We start from the raw sequence: 16,041 nt of genomic DNA, 5'->3' as shown, positions 1-16,041 counted from the left end.
AAGACCATTAATAAGTAGAGCTACAGTTCTATGGCGATAGGAGTGAACGCTACTAGTGTAATTTAACTAAATCCAATTTTTTTTTTTTTTGGTACTTTCTATGTGCTAGCCACCATGAGCTTTATAAAAGTAAAATGACCTCTGTGCTCCACAGCTTCCAGTCAAATGGGAGACACAGCTATTGACATAAATAATTTTATAGCAAGATGAATATCTCTAATAACAAAGGAACAAACACCATGTTAGAGTGGCTCTGGGCACAGGCTCCAGAGGCAGACTGCCTGGGTTGGAATTCTGGTTCTACCCATCACGAAGCTGTGACCTTGGCAATTAACCTTCTTTACTCAGTTTCTTCGTCTGTAAAACCTACCTTGTAGGATTATTATGAGGATTAAGGGTGGCACAAAAGGAAGTGTTGTTAATATTGGTATAATTATTATGAGCACATGGGGTAAGGATGGACTGACTGACAAGGACCTGGGAAAGCCAACAAGAGAAACGGAACCTGTGGCCAAGTTTTGGATCACAGTAAGGATTTTGGTGTGCAGTGATAGGAAAGAAGGCATTTCACAGTGAAGGATTAGCCTGAGCAAAGGCCTGGAAGTAGCGAGAAGAGGGTGAATGACAGCTGGGTGGGCTGGTGCTGTGGCTACAGTTCCAGGCATCTGAACTGTGGCGGGAGCGAGGGGCAGAAGAAATGACACTGAGAGAAGGTAGGCTGACATCTGACTGAAGGAGGAGACGCATGCCAGGCTAAAGAGCCTGAACATTATTCTGTAGGCGATGATAGTCTGAGAAGCAGGGCATCACAGTGAGAAAGAACATGGATTCTGGGTTTGAATCTTGGCTCCACCTCTTAAGAGCTGCATGACCTCAGGCAAGGTACCTACTCTTTCTGTGCCTCTGTTTCCTCCCCTATAAAACGAGTGTATTGAGGATTAACTGACTGTATACATGCAAAGAGCTTAGAACAGTGCCTGGCACACAGTGACACACCTACGTGTTTGCTCTTCAAAGGTAGAACATTGGCTTATGGCACCTCTTCCTGCCATCCTGACAGCCCTTCAGGGGCAATGACAGGGTCGAGGGCATAAGACTGCTTTTCAACTTTCAAAACCACCACATGAAAATAAATGTTCTCTTTTAGACACAAAACTTCCATGGCACATGAATAGATTTTATCTCACAGGGCAGACAAAGTCAAAGCTGACGCTAAACGTGAGCACACGCACTACAGGGCAGCATGACTGAGTTTGCCCAGGACTTTATCAGATCACCGTGGCCATGCAATGTGGCAAAATGTACCATTTATGAGAGGATGAGATCTGTGCTCACTTTTGAATGATGGCAAACGTTTTAATATGTGTGGTGGGGGGGAAGGGGGTGAGCCAAATGCAGAGTCACAATTGCTCAGACAAGCCCTCAGGCAAAGAACTTACTTCCAGATCCATCCTTGACTCTAGGTCCTTCAGGCTTGGCCTCGGAAATAATGTTTGCATTGGCGTTATTCTCCATCTCGATCACAAAGTCACTGTCCTCCTCAAACTCGGGATGGCTAAAGATCCAATCCAGTGCTCTTTCCAGGTTACTGTTCTAATAAAACAAAACATGTTTACAATGTATGCCATCCTCAGGCCTCATTATATCCTGACCATGTGAACCAGGATGTCAAGCAGCTAGGGCAGGAAACCTGAATCCATTAGTCCTCAGTGTCTTCTGAGTAAGAAGCTCTGACTCCACATATGAAATGTGCTTGGTATTCTGCAAGTCTCCCAACCGAGATCAGTAACTAGATTCACTGGAAAAAATTCTGAGCAGCAGATCAGCATTCCAAACCCCATATCAGTCTTTATTTCTGCAGGCTGATGCTGATAATGACAGGGTACAGAATGCCAAGGAGTATGGCACGTGTTTGGGTGCAGCCCTTCCAAAGGCCACAAGAACTGCACACACTACATTCTCTGCCAACTTTATTTCCTGCAGATAACTATTCCAGGTAGAAGGGTACCAATGCGAGTACTACATTAATGCCTCTTCTCCCCAAATGTTGGCACAATGGTTGAACTGCAGTAGAGACAAAATTATTACCTTGATTAATGATGACAACACTGGTTAGTTAAGTTAAATTGTTTTAAACTGACCTCTGTACAGTTCAAACCAAATGACCAGAAAATCATGTCCATCTCCCCTGTTTGTGATATCACTGGAGGGATGAAGAGTGTATTTAGACATAGTCAGAATCTCCGGTGGAAGAGTCAAACAAGTAAAATAAGACATAAGCAGGTACCCAAAGTGAAACAAATGCTAGTTGAGAATCATGGTGACCAGCAGGCAACCAGTCAGGACACCGAGAAGGAATCGGTAGCAGACAGCCACTCATAAATGGAACGTAGTGTGGCAAGGAAGGATGGGTTTTTAAAAAAAAAGTACTTTCCCTCAATATTAAACAGAGATGCGCACTATGAAAGGGAAACTTCTATCTATCCTCTAGCTTCATTGTGCCTTCTCTCCTGACAACATCAGAAGGTTCATGAATACTGGAAGGACCTTCTCTCTCTGCAGAGAGAAACAGAAGCAGAGAATTCCAAGGACCCATTCAGTCTTCGCTATGAGGACTTCCGGGGACATTTCTCCCAGGTCTTAGTATCAGAAAAGCATGATTTTTCCTAAAGAACTGCCTTGTTGAACACAGAATTCCATGCATCCCTCTTCGCTTTAGGACAACAAGTAAGCTGCAGGTCAAATGTCTGGTCCTCTGTTAATAAGCATTAAGATGATATGGAGTTTCTTTCAGTTTGATCATCTTGCCCCAGTTATATTATCTCCCTATTTTTTTTCTTATCTCCCTAGTTTTAAACTCTCTGTATGATTCCCTCATTCATTTATTTGAGCTTTATATATACTGTATGCAAATAAATCCCCGTGGGCCATGGTGGTGTATAGAGTAAGGCAAACATGACCCCAAAAGATCACAGAACATTGGAAAGTCTCAATTGCTACTGACGAAATACAAACCACTCCGATCAGAGAAGAGAACCCCACGCCCAGTCTCTCACACTTACCGTTGCTCGTAGCGCCTGAATAGCCTGATTTCGATGGAATCCCATGGAGGTGATGATAGATACAGTCTCCTCTGGAGGCTGGTTATCTAACCCAGTAGCACCAAAAACAGAGGCTCCAGCAGAGGCTGCTCCTCCGTAACCAGGCATGGTCAACGGTTCAGCAAAATCTGGGGAAAATAATCATGCTCAGAACTTTTTCTTTTTTTGATCTTAAAATAAACAACACTTCAAAGCCAAGAAGGAAGAATACCTGTAAAGTTACAATAATCAAGACAGTCAGTATTGGCATAAAGATAAACACATAGATCAATTGAACAGAATTGAGAGTCCCGAAATAAGCCCACAAATCCATGGTCAAATGATTCCCAACAAGGCTACCAAGAACGTTGAATGGGGTTAGGACAGTCTTCTCAACAAATGCTGCTCAGAGAATTTCATATTCACAGGCAAAAGAATGAAGGCAGAACTCTACCTCACACCATATACAGAAATTAACTCAAAATGGATCATTGACCTAAATGTAAGAGCTAAAGCTACAAAACTCATAGAAGAAAACATATGAGTAATCTTTGTGACGTTGGGGTAGGCAATGGTTTCTTAGATACAACACCAAAAGCATAAGTGACAAAAGAAAAAAACTAGATAAATTACACCTCATCAAACTTAAAAACTTTTGTTTATAAAGATACCATCAAGAGAGTGAGAAGACAACCCACAGAATGGGAGAAAATATTTCCAAGTCATATGTCTAAAGTACTTGTATTCAGAATACAAAAAGAACCCTCAGAACTCAACAATAGAGACAAATAACCTCATTAAAAATGGGCACAGGATATGAATAGACATTTCTCCAAAGATATATAAATGGCCAATAATATGAAAAGATGCTCTATGTCATCAGTCGTTAGGAAAATGCAAATCAAAAACTATAATGAGACACCACTTCACATCCACTGGAATAGCTACAATAAAAACAGTAATAACAAGGTTAGTGAGGATATGGAGAAATTGAAACCTTCATACATTGCTGGTGGGATGTAAAATGGTGCAGCCACTGTTGAAAACAATTTTGCAGTTCCTCAAAAAGTTAAAGATAGAGTCACCATATGACACAGCAACTCCTCTCAAGAGAAATGAAAACATGTCCACACAAAAATTAGAACACAAAATAGTTATAGCCACATTATTCACAGTAGCCAAAAAGTGGAAACAACCCAAGTGGCCATCAACTGATCTATAATAATAAAAGCATAATATGCTCATTAGACTGGGCATCCTTCTGGATGACCTTCCAGACGAAGCCAGGCTGTGAGGAAAGCCTGGGTCCCGGGTGCTGGAGGGAAGCCGGTGCCAGAAGATGGGGGAAGGAAGGCCTACTCTTGCATGAGTTTCATGCATCGGGCCGCTAGTAAAAGGATAAATAAAATGCAGTGTGTCTATACAGTAAAATATTATTCAGTCATAAGAAGAAATGAAATGCTGATATACGCTACAACATAAATGAACCTTAAAAGCATTATGCTAAGTGAGGGGAACGATACACAAAAAATCCTGTATGTTTCCATTTGTATGACAGGCTCATGTCTTCACGCACACTTGTCTATTTCAAGTCTTCATCCTCTCCTCGGTAGAAGTATATCCCACATCTTTCCAGTGGTCTGAATTATATCTCAACCAAGATATTACTTAAAAATAAGAGGAAAGACAAACACTGTGACTTGGCTCCACAGGCAAAGGCAGCCCACACACACACACACACACATACACACACACACACACACACACACACACACACACACTGCAGCAGACTGTGAGCTAAAAACTCATTTGGGGAACAGATCTGGAGGGTATGGAAGGACCAAGGCTTAGTTAACATCACTGAGTTCTGCATCAGACTCGAAAGTCATTCCATTTCCGACCACCTACCTGGCTCCTCCATGTGAACAATGATCCAGTTGAAGGCCACCTCGGCTCCCATATTTCCAGTAAAGTACACAGCCTTCCGACACGCTTCTAGAGGGAAGCCCATCTCGGCCAGCTGCATCACCGATGACTCATCGATGTCTGAGGCTACAGAGCACAGCAGGACATTCTGGTGTAAAAAGGTAACTACCTTCCTGTCTTAGCGACTCTTCACCCCTTTATCCACCTGCTATCCAAAGAAAGTGCTATTTTGTTAGGTGTACAAATGGTGGTTTAACTTGGTTTTATTTGTTTCATTTGAAGCCATCCAAATATTAAATTACTTGAGTTGAGTTGACCTAAAGCTTTGCCCTCAATAGGAATCATGATGATCACCTGGTCAACCCAAGCACTGAAAAACAATTCTCTAATTTTGTATGGAGAGATTTAGTGTATTCCCAGAACCATGTCAGCCTCTCAGATCATGCTCAAGACCTCTACAGCAGCCTCTCCTAGGACTGAAATTGGAAGAGAAAAGCATTATCTACAGGTCAAAAAGGCTGTTCCTTAAATCTCACGGGAAGCTATAGCAGGCCTTTAGGCATATCAGCAATCAAAGGAAGTAATCAATTCTGGGAAATGGAGAGCACAAATGTTAACAATAGTTCATCTCCAGAAAGGCTTTGTAGACAAAAATATTCAGTGTATTTAGTGCTAAACACTCCCTCTTTCTCCTAATTATTATTTAAATACTTAGTATAAATAGTGTATTCTTAATTTTTTTTTAGAAAACCAAGAATATCAGCTCCCACAAGATTAAAGGAAATAAAAAGCTATAAAATTAACACACAATCCAATGACACTAACAGCCTTGAGAGTATTAATACTACCATATCATGCCAGACGTGCGTCTTCATTATGTGTCCAGCATCAGGAGCAAAAAGGTGACTGGCTACTGTCCTCTCATTGCAAGAAGAGGCCTCCTCATGTGGCCAGAGAAGAAAGAAATGCCCCCCATTCATTCATGAGGAAACAGGCTCAGAGAAGTTAAGTAAATGATTCTGGGTCACACAGTCATGAATGGCAGAGCCCAATTTTCCAACCCAGGGCTGGTTCGCTCTCATGCTAATGGTCACTCTCGTGAGCTACAGGGACGCTTAACCCCCATTGTCACTGGTTTACATTTGCTACCTCAACTTGCAGACAAAGAATCATTTCCACTGAGGAAAAGCTATATATACACATGTACAGAACAATGCCCTTCTACTCAACCCCCTGGTTGTGTCAGGCCAACAACCATTGTAAGACACTAGGAAATTTTTCAAAAGATACATACGGTCTATCAGTTGGTTCATCAGGCGATCTGGAAATTAAGGAAGAGGGAATAAAATGAGACCAAACCATGGCAAAGTGTTTTTAGAGAAAGACCACCCCCACCTGACCAACATAAAGTTATTACAGTGAGGAGGGGAAATACCAGGTGTCAGGCATTTAGAGCAGATAAAACATGGTGCCTGGTTATCATCATAATGAACTAAATCTAGTTCTCTCCCTGTATTTCTAAAAACTCTATGTAATTACAAGCCAATGATTCTATTAAGAGCCTCAGAGAAAGCAGGAGCCGTGCTAATAAGCCAGCTTGTCCTTCTGTGATATTCATACTGATCTCTTCTTTCTTGAATTCCTTTCAAGAATCACCTGTACCCATAACACCGAACGTCCCACGTACAGGTCTCTCCACACTCTGTGCTTTCACATTTGATTAGCATTAGAGAACTATGGGACAAGATGCCTATCTGGAATCCTGTCTTGCTCCTCTTGGATTCACCTTACCCTCCTTGTGCACTCAAATTAGGTCACTAATAACATTCGCTGCTCATGTGATGAAAGGCCTTTGGTAGAGGGACCTACAGTGCTCTATCACTATGAGTTATTCCACTTAATCAACTCTTTAAGGAGGTGAACAGTAAACAGGTGAGCAAACAAAGCCAGAATGAAACTGGTTTCATCAGAATAAATGAGCGAATCATGGAACCAAGATTTTTCAGCACTGTCCTTGGAACCACAAAGGTGAGGCAACTATTTTTTGCACATCCTTTTCCCTTCAAAAGTGAAGCATTATGATCAATGAATGACTTATCATTCAGAGAGTGAAAGAGAAACTCAAACCACTCTCTTGCTATGAAGCAGTGAGGAAGTTGGGAAGGTGAGATGTGGGCCAGATGTTTAAAACCAACACACACAGTTGAATGTCCCCTTCCGGTTGTCCAAAGGTATTCCGAGAATGACACAGCTCCCCTAGACCAGGAGCCTACTGAAAACACCCTCTTCCTCCCCTACACGTCCATTTGGGGAAGTGGAGAGAAGAAGGTAAAGCCATAGGCAACATAATCTAAAAACTTCCTGGAGCTTGGCTGCCCTCTGTTGCCACAGATCCCTTTCAACTACTTGAGATGGGTCTGTGCCTCTTCCCACATCTATTTTAAGTTTACGGTTGCATCCAGGCCTCACTTCTGTGTGCCTATGGTGGGTTACATGAGAGGAAGGCAGCCAAGGCACAGCAGAATGGTGGGAGAAAAGTGACTATTCCAGCAGACTAGGGTAGCGGGAGGGGTAGAGAATGTCCTCCTGAAGGTGATACCTTTTGAGTCATCAGGAATGACGATGGGGGGGCTGATGTCCGGAAGTTCCTCCTCTCCTGGCTGTAACCCCCTGGCTCGGAGATGGCTGATATCAAGTAGGTCTGGCATATCAATAGAAACATCTGCAAAATGAGAACGATTACATACACTGGATTCTCCAAAAATCTCACAATCACCTCCTAAAATCAGCACCACTGACTCTACATGCACATGTCTAAGCAGAGCTAAGGGAAGCTTTGCCGTTCCCCGGAGTAATCACTGGGCCAGCAGACTCGTCAAGACCGATTAGATTTTAGCGGAGAACCAGGGGAAAGTGCAGAGGGTGGCCGGATTTCACACTGAACAAGAACAAGTGGAATAAGCCAGGGGTCACACACCGACACCCATAGACCATTTGTAGCCCAGAAGCTTTCTGTGTGATGTGTTTAAAATTTTTTTTTTCAGCAAAAAAAAATTCCAACTCTTAAATCCAAGATTTTAATGTAGAAATGCGGATTTCCAGCTTATTTTGAAAACAAAACTGTAGCACTTTCTCATATGGGTGCCCTCTGTGACAGTCTGTCACAGACCTCGCCACTTCCTACTGCCCCCATGACCCTGGGCCTCATATCTGTGCTGTTCTGATTCTTACAGTAGAAAAATGTTTTTCTAATCCATGTCTTTATTCAAAGGGGAATACCGAAGAAAGACCAAGATAGCTAGCTACATGTCTCTTATACCCATCCCATTTCTTTAATTTACGTTATCACCCTGTCCTCATTGGACATGTGAGTTTGTAACCCCTAGTTGGTGCGTTTTCTCAGATCATGATGAGTAATGTGATTTAACTAAGGTAATAAATAACAAGTGAAGTTTTAAATAAATGAGTTGACTCTCAAGTCCTGGGTACATTTTTTAGCTTCTCAGTTCAGTTGTTCTTGTGTTGACTAACATACAAAATTTATCAGTCTAATATCCTGTTGAGATTTAGTATTGCAGATATTCAGATATAATAATAAATGGGTTCAAATTATTATAGGGTGTGTGTCTTGGGCTAGCAAACAGAACCTGAACATAGGATCCCCCAATCCCATTTTGATGCCAGGTATATCAATCCTACTTTAAAACAACCACCCAAAGAAAAAGCTTAGTTTTAAAAAAGTTTGCAATCTTAGAGGACAGCAAAAACAAACATAATGTCTGATCTACAAAATCAATACAATTGTTCCTCAGCAGAAAAATTCAGGTTCATTAAAGAAAGCTTTGGAACTCCTTTAAATTCAGCAAGTCTATGAAATCTTATCTGGATTTTTGTTCCTTTCTAGGAATTCCAAGAACAAAGAAAAATAAGAACACTATGTCCAAAACAGTGCAAAGCCTTTAGAAGTCAGTTTTTTCCCAGGTTCTTCTCAGATCCACGGAGGAAAGGCTACGTGATGAGCATCCTGCCCTCTGCCCTCCTCCCTGCCCACAAAATCATTCCACAGGAAGAGTAAAAATCTGCCAGAGAATCAGTCACAGCCCGGCATAACGTCAAACAGGTGCTATGCTATGTAAACTAGTAAGGCTGGACAGTTCTGGGAAATCACTCCAGCCGATTTTCCATTCTTTTTACCCATTCCCTCCAGACGAGCAGATAAGTGCTTAATTAACCAGTGTAAAGCCTGAGTGGTTGTTTTTTTTTTTTTTTAAGTGCTCAAAAACATAAAAAATTTAAAACACTGGCAAACAGTCTGAGGTACTGGCTTGAAAAAACAAAGAGGATAAAACTGGACCTCCTTCTATGCCACGAAGGAGGCTTGACTTGACGTGGTGAACACACAATACATGATACAGATGATGTATTATAGAATTATACCCCTGAAACCTGTATAATTTAATTAACCAATGTCACCCCAATAAACTCAATAAAAAACAATAATCAATAAATACAAGTAAAAAATAAAACATAGTATTTAATGACTTAAAAAAGAAGAAATTGCCCTAGCCGATTTGGCTCAGTGGATAGAGCATTGGCCTACAGACTGAAGGGTCCTAGGTTCGATTCTGGTCAAGGGCACATGCTTGGGTTGCGGGCTCGGTCCCCAGTGGGGGCATGCAGGAGGCAGCCGATCAATGATTCTCTCTCATCATTGATGTTTCTATCTCTCTCTCCCTCTCCCTTCCTCTCTGAAATCAATCAAATATATATTTTAAAAAAAGAAGAAATTATGAATCCCAAACCCCACTTCAGACCTGCTGAATCAGCATCTGCATTTACCAAGATCCCCAGGTAATCTGTATGCACTGCAACGTTTGGGACGCACTATTTATTGATTATGTGGGGGTCCTGTTTCACTCCTAGGGTCCACTCATGCCAGACCCCATTATTCGAGGGGTGCCAATTTTATCATCGGTGCTTATCAGATACTCTGATTCAAAAGAGAAAGATGGGAATAGTGGAAAAAGAATGAAATGGAACTTTCCGGTAGCCAACCACTCATGGCTCTTTCACATGCCATGTTTTTTAAATGGTTAATTTGATGTTTTAAGCAAAAGCATGCACAAGATACCTACCAAATTTTTTGGGAACCCAGTCAAGACCAAAAGTGAACTTCTTTATCTGCACTACCAAGTATTCAGGGAATGAGGCAAAGCGAGATGTTCTGGGAAACACAAGGGGATTGTATCAGTGAAACAGACAGTCAGGATTGTGAGCACAGTTCATGAAGCATCACCTTTGTCCGAGGCACACCTTCAGTCCGCGCCTGGGCCAAGTGCAGGAACAGCAGACAGACGTAAGCGCACACACTCAGCCACTCCTGCTCATTCATCCTGGCCTTTTTATGAACGTGCGAGAATGCTGTCCTTTGAGAATGACTTTGGACCCATTGCCAAATTATTACTTTTACTTTGCTGTGGCCTTATATATTTCTGAAAAATGCTTTTCAACCAGTTTTCTCTAAAACCCTTGATGAAATTTAGTACATACATTTGTAGGTGTGTGAGGACATGAATGCATTATGTGGGGTTTTTTTTACATTCAGTATTATTTTACATTAGTTTCAGGTGTACAGCAGAGTGGTTAGATAATCACATATTTTACAAAGTGTTCCCCCTAATACTTCAAGTACCCACCTGGCACCAGACAAAGTTATTACAATATTAATGGCTATATTCCCTGTGCTGTATTTTACACCCCTGTGACTGTTTTGTAACTACCAAATTGTACTTTTTAACTCCTTTACCTTTTGTATTATGTGTTTGTATATGGGGTTTGTAAAAGCTCCCCAAGCAATCCTGACACACTCCCGCCTCCGGTCCCACCGAGAATCGCTATCTTACAGCACAAAGTTGGCATAGGAGGGGTCTTTGGAGCTTTTGTTGAGGTTGACTGTTGGAAATGCCAGGGCCTCATTAACATACTACTGCACCTAAATCCAAGGTCACACAGATCCTAGAGATATATATATTATGGGTAAGAAAGGCTGAATTGCCTGGAATTGAGTTTGGCAACTTTATGCACAGACTATTCAATGTGCACACCTAATTCATACCCTGGTTCCAGCTCATTCTCTCAATATTTATCATCTTAGTTGTAACAATCATTTCTATTTCAGTGTCAATGTGAATGTGGTAGGTATATGTAAAAAATAAAATGAGCTGTAGACAGGTACCATAGCTAAAACAAAAAATTCTAGAAGAGCCTGTCTGGAAACTCCACTTTCCAAATCTAAGTGAGTGCCTTCTACCTGGACTGTATTCTCCCAGAATTCAGAAAACAAATGCAAATCACTGCTGCCCCCTAGTGCAGAAGAGAAGTCGCAGTACAGAGACAGAGCACTGCCCAAAAAGAGCTGAACTCTGGTGGGTCCTGAATATGCTACTTAATTCACTCCAAATTTGAGCAAATCACAGACCCTCCCTGAGGCTCCATTTTTTCATATCTACAAAATGGATTTATTAGTAATATCTACCGGCTAGGACTGTGCAATGTTCATAAAAGTATGTGAAACCGCTTGACACACTAGAATGTACCACTATCTATACCTAAGGAATTAATATGATCATTTTGTCATGAAAGAGCTAGACTCCATGAGGCCTTGGACATGACTCAATGTGTCAATGACCTGTATTTTGCCTGAGGTGAAATGTCACTGCTCTTCATCTCAAATTCTCCATCACAGTTATGGCAGAGGGGACCAGGCAATAACATAAGGAAGCTCTTCAAAAAACAAAAAACAAAAAACTGGAGCTTAACCATCCTAAGGAATGGATCTATTATGACCCTGGTTCACTCTCCAGGAATTACATATTATCTCTAATTAAGTTTTCCTATTTCTGAGAGGCAGTAATAAACACCATTCTTACTTAATTATAGCCAAGTCCTCAATTGCACCAAAAACCAAGAAACTCCATCTGATATGTTTAACTAATGTAAAAATGTAACTTCTCAGGCCTTTTTCTCTTACCACATTGGCTTCCAATCTGAAAAATATATAACAGTGAAATCAAGAAAAAGTCATTAATAAATCAACGATTTCTGAAATGTGGTTGAGGAGCCCCCAGGCTCTTGTAGTTGCTCTGTGGTCCATGTCTGGGTGAAGTATCAGCTGGTAAGTATTACCATGGACAGGGGACAGGGTTAGGGGAGCAGAGCATAATTTAACATTCTTATGAGTAACTACCCATCTAAGAGTAGCAGAAAGCAGTTAGATGATGTCCACATTATATTTGCCCTGTTGGGTAAATATTTTTTATTCATCTTTGTAAGCTCCACAAGTCTCAAGTCGAATCACACATGTAGTAATGGTTAAATATATATAAGGAAATAAAATGAGCTAAGACATGTAAAATGCTTAGAACAGTGTCTAACCTCGTTACTGTTGTCTATTGTCAACCTATTATCATTATTTAAAATATATCAATTGTTGACAGTCGGCACGGCTCAGTGGTTGAGCGTCGATCTATGAACCAGAAGGTCACAGTTCAATTCCCAGTCAGGGCACATGCCCGGGTTGCAGGCTCGATCCCCGGTGTGGGGCATGCAGGAGGCAGCTGATCAATGACTCTCTCTCTCTCTCTCTCACTCTCTCTCTCTCTCTCTCCCCTTCCTCTCTGAAATCACAAAAAAATATATATTAAAATATATATCAATTGTTCATTAATTACAATTAAGGCAAAAATATTGTGTAAACCTTGTTAAAAAAAAATAAAAGCTGCCTCCTGTCCCCAAAATTAAGATTGTCTACTATATTAAAAACCTGACAACTAAAAAAGAAAAAAGAAAGCAAAAACAATCCAATCCTTTCCATTAAGTATGGTAAAAATATGGTAATTATTCAACCACTCTCAAATTGTATAATCTAAGGCAAAAATAAAAGGGAAAGATAAAAATAACTGTAATGATGATTACAGCATATATTTACTCTGGGCCAGGCACTGTGCAAAGCACTTTACGTGGCTTATTTCACCTTAACCCTCCCTTAACCCTGTAAGGAAAGCACTATTATTATCCTCAGTTCACAGATAAGGAAACAGGGGTTTAAGGAGGTGAGTGAGGTCACTTGCCCAAAGTCACAGACCAGTAGGTTCAACACTGGGGATTCACTGCCACCTGTCCACCTAACGTTTGAGTCCTGCAGCCCCACAGCGTGCCTGTCTCTTCATAAATGATAAAGTTCATGTGAAAACGCTCTCTATAGACCTTTAATCTGTGAGCTGCTTGAGGGCTAGGTTTATTCAACTCATCTCCTAGAACACACTAGGTGAGTGACAGTATTTGCTGAGTGAATGAAATTTCAAACACTAATATTCTTCCCAACACTGTCTGTTCAGGACCATTTAAGGAAAGGGTTTATATCTGGTCCATACTGACTCATGATCTACCAAGATCCTTCGGACTTCATTTGCCTCTTCCTGGACTTTCAGACCCTGGGTCTAACAACAAGAAAAGTTCAAGGCCCCAGATTGACATCATAAAGAGACAGTGTCTGAGTTATAGCCTATATTGCTGGAAAAAAGAAAAAAAAATCTTTTAGGAACCCACTGAACTGGTTTCCCCAAAACTAATATTGGAAACATGATAAGGCATAATAAGAAATAAGCAAGGCTACTTAAAGATCATAAGGGGGTATGTATAAGCAAGCATGACGAGGGAGATGGGGCACTATCTATAATAATAAAAGGATAATATGCTAATTAGACTGGACAGCCGAAAGACCTTCCAGACATCCTTCTGGATGAAGCTGCTGTGGCAGGGGCCAAGGCAGAGGCAGTTAGGAGAAATTAGGCAAACAGGTGAGCAGTTAGGGGTGATCAGGCAGGCAGGCAGAAGCAGTTAGGGGCAATCAGGCAGGCAGGCAAGTGGTTAGAGGCTATCAGGCAGGCAGGCGAAGGGTTATGGGTGATCAGGCAGGCAGAGTGGTTAGGGGTGATCAGGCAAGCAGGCAGAGTGGCTAGGGGTAATTAGGCAGGCAGGCAGGAGAGTGGTTAGGAGCCAGCGGTCCCGAATTGTGAGAGGGATGTCCAACTTCCAGTTTATGCCTGATCCCGCAGGGATCCCTGCAGGATCGGGGCTAAACCAGCAGTTGGACATCCCCCAGGGGTCCCGGATTGCGAGAGGGTGCAAGCCAGGATGAGGGACCCCTCCCCTGCACGAATTTCATGCATCGGGCCTCTAGTATTATATAACCCGGGAAAATTAAGAGTTTAAACTTTGAAGTCAATCAACCTGAATGAGTCCCCAGTCTGCTACTTACTGGCCAATTACTTCTCCTTTTATTTCTTCATCTGTAAAATGAGAATAATGGTACCTACCTCATAATACTGTATTTTCCAGCGTATAAGATGACTGGGTGTATAGAAGATTTTCCTGGGTTAAAAAGTCGTCTTATACGCAGGAAAATATGGTAGTACTAAAAAGACTAAATATAATTGATGGGAAGAGCTTAACACATGACCTGGAATGATTAATATGCAATAAAAAAGATAGTTGCTTTATTACCCTACAGCACTGTTTTCTCCTTCCCCACAAAGACCAATTTTCAATTATTAACAATTATAATACATCCAGTATTGTTTTCATGTATATAAGAGTATGTGTATATGTAAAAGATGGAGAAAAAGGAAAACACGTTTAATATCTACTGTTACTGGATAGGACTAGAGCAAGCAGAAACCCTCCTCAGGGGTTCTAGATAGTGATGTTAGCACTGCCTACAACAAGCATGTCAAACTCAAAGGCTAACACGGGCCAAATAAACATGGCATGTGGCCTACGGCCCACGAGTTTGACATGCTTGGCCTACAACTAAGTCTTAGTAGTATGTGAAGAGAAAATCAGGTCTGCAAGCATCGTTCCTCCATTGGAGGTGGGAGAAGGACACTGGGCGGTGACTTTGCCCTGGAGTAGAATATTAGCTGGGAAGTGACCACTAGCCCAGAGGTCAGAGGCTCCATGTCTGTGGAAAGCTAATGCCTTCCATGCCCATTTTAAAGATGGGCCTTTTCCAAGTGCTCAGAGTCTCCTTCCTGCAGGCCCAGGGAGTACGTCACACCCTGTGCTTCTAAGACTCGAATCCACTTTTCTGAAGAACACTCTGCAGCTCACACCTGAGCTGAGGGCTTCCTAGGCTGCCGGGCCCTGGATCACTTCCACCTCCCACACAGAGTCAGAATTAAAGCACAAAGAGTAAAGGATAACTGTTTGAGGAATCTTCAGCCTTTTATCAATACTTAAAGTAAAAAAAAAAAAAAAAGAATCAAGTCAACATGTTGTACACCTTAAACTTACACAATATAATATGTCCATTATATGTCAGTAAAGCTGGGGTGAAATAACTAAAGAAATTGTTTCTACCACTACTATTATGTATAGATATCTAACTGCCCCAAAGCTGTCTCCAAGTTGCAATGCAGTGAATACCGATGTTTGACATACCAGCTATTATCTGCAAGGACAGATGTACGGCCATGCGTGGGCGCACGCGCACGTGGCGCACGCGCGCATACACACACACACACACCAAAACAGAACAATCCTAGGATGAAAACTTATGCTGCAATGGATAATTGATAACTGAATGAACTATTATTAATCCTCATTTGGATATGAAGACCCCTTTTTAAATTATTTTTTTAAATGTGGCCTTTTTTAGCTTTTGAAATAAATTCTTTCTGTTTTCCCATTTTTGTTATATGAGGTCAATCATCTAAAACAGAAATCCTGAGAGATGGCTGTCACAGAGAATATGTGATTTAAGTTTGACTGCTACTTGAGGTTGAGATAAAAACAGCCAGCAGTAGCTCTTCCATATTCCACTCCCCTTTCCATCAACTAGAGCTCAAACATAGCCTAGAATAAAAATGGCCAAAGAAAATCTAAAAGTAGGGGAACTCCAGAGCCAGACTTTCAGATTTCCTCTCATTTTTGCCACTATAAGTACTCTTTTTCCAGTTATATAAAGTGTGTCAGC

General features: G+C 41.4%; 1 protein-coding gene across 2 annotated transcripts in view; it reads right to left on the bottom strand.

Annotated features, from left to right (window-relative positions):
• USP13 (ubiquitin specific peptidase 13) overlaps positions 1 to 16,041 on the bottom strand; it is a 118,381-nt gene that overhangs the window by 20,656 nt on the left and 81,684 nt on the right. For both annotated transcript variants that reach the window (XM_054713755.1, XM_054713756.1), the window contains 6 exons: positions 10,142 to 10,230; positions 7,606 to 7,728; positions 6,301 to 6,327; positions 4,989 to 5,132; positions 3,063 to 3,229; positions 1,440 to 1,593 (listed from right to left, as the gene is read on the bottom strand). In XM_054713755.1, the coding sequence (XP_054569730.1) occupies positions 1,440 to 1,593; positions 3,063 to 3,229; positions 4,989 to 5,132; positions 6,301 to 6,327; positions 7,606 to 7,728; positions 10,142 to 10,230 (704 nt within the window). The remainder of the gene's footprint in view (positions 1 to 1,439; positions 1,594 to 3,062; positions 3,230 to 4,988; positions 5,133 to 6,300; positions 6,328 to 7,605; positions 7,729 to 10,141; positions 10,231 to 16,041) is intronic.

Source organism: Eptesicus fuscus, chromosome 3 (genome assembly GCF_027574615.1).
Source record: "Eptesicus fuscus isolate TK198812 chromosome 3, DD_ASM_mEF_20220401, whole genome shotgun sequence".
NCBI classification, from domain to species: domain Eukaryota; kingdom Metazoa; phylum Chordata; class Mammalia; order Chiroptera; family Vespertilionidae; genus Eptesicus; species Eptesicus fuscus.
The sequence above is the reverse complement of the archived record's forward strand: the minus strand, read 5'-3'. Positions and strand labels throughout refer to the sequence as shown.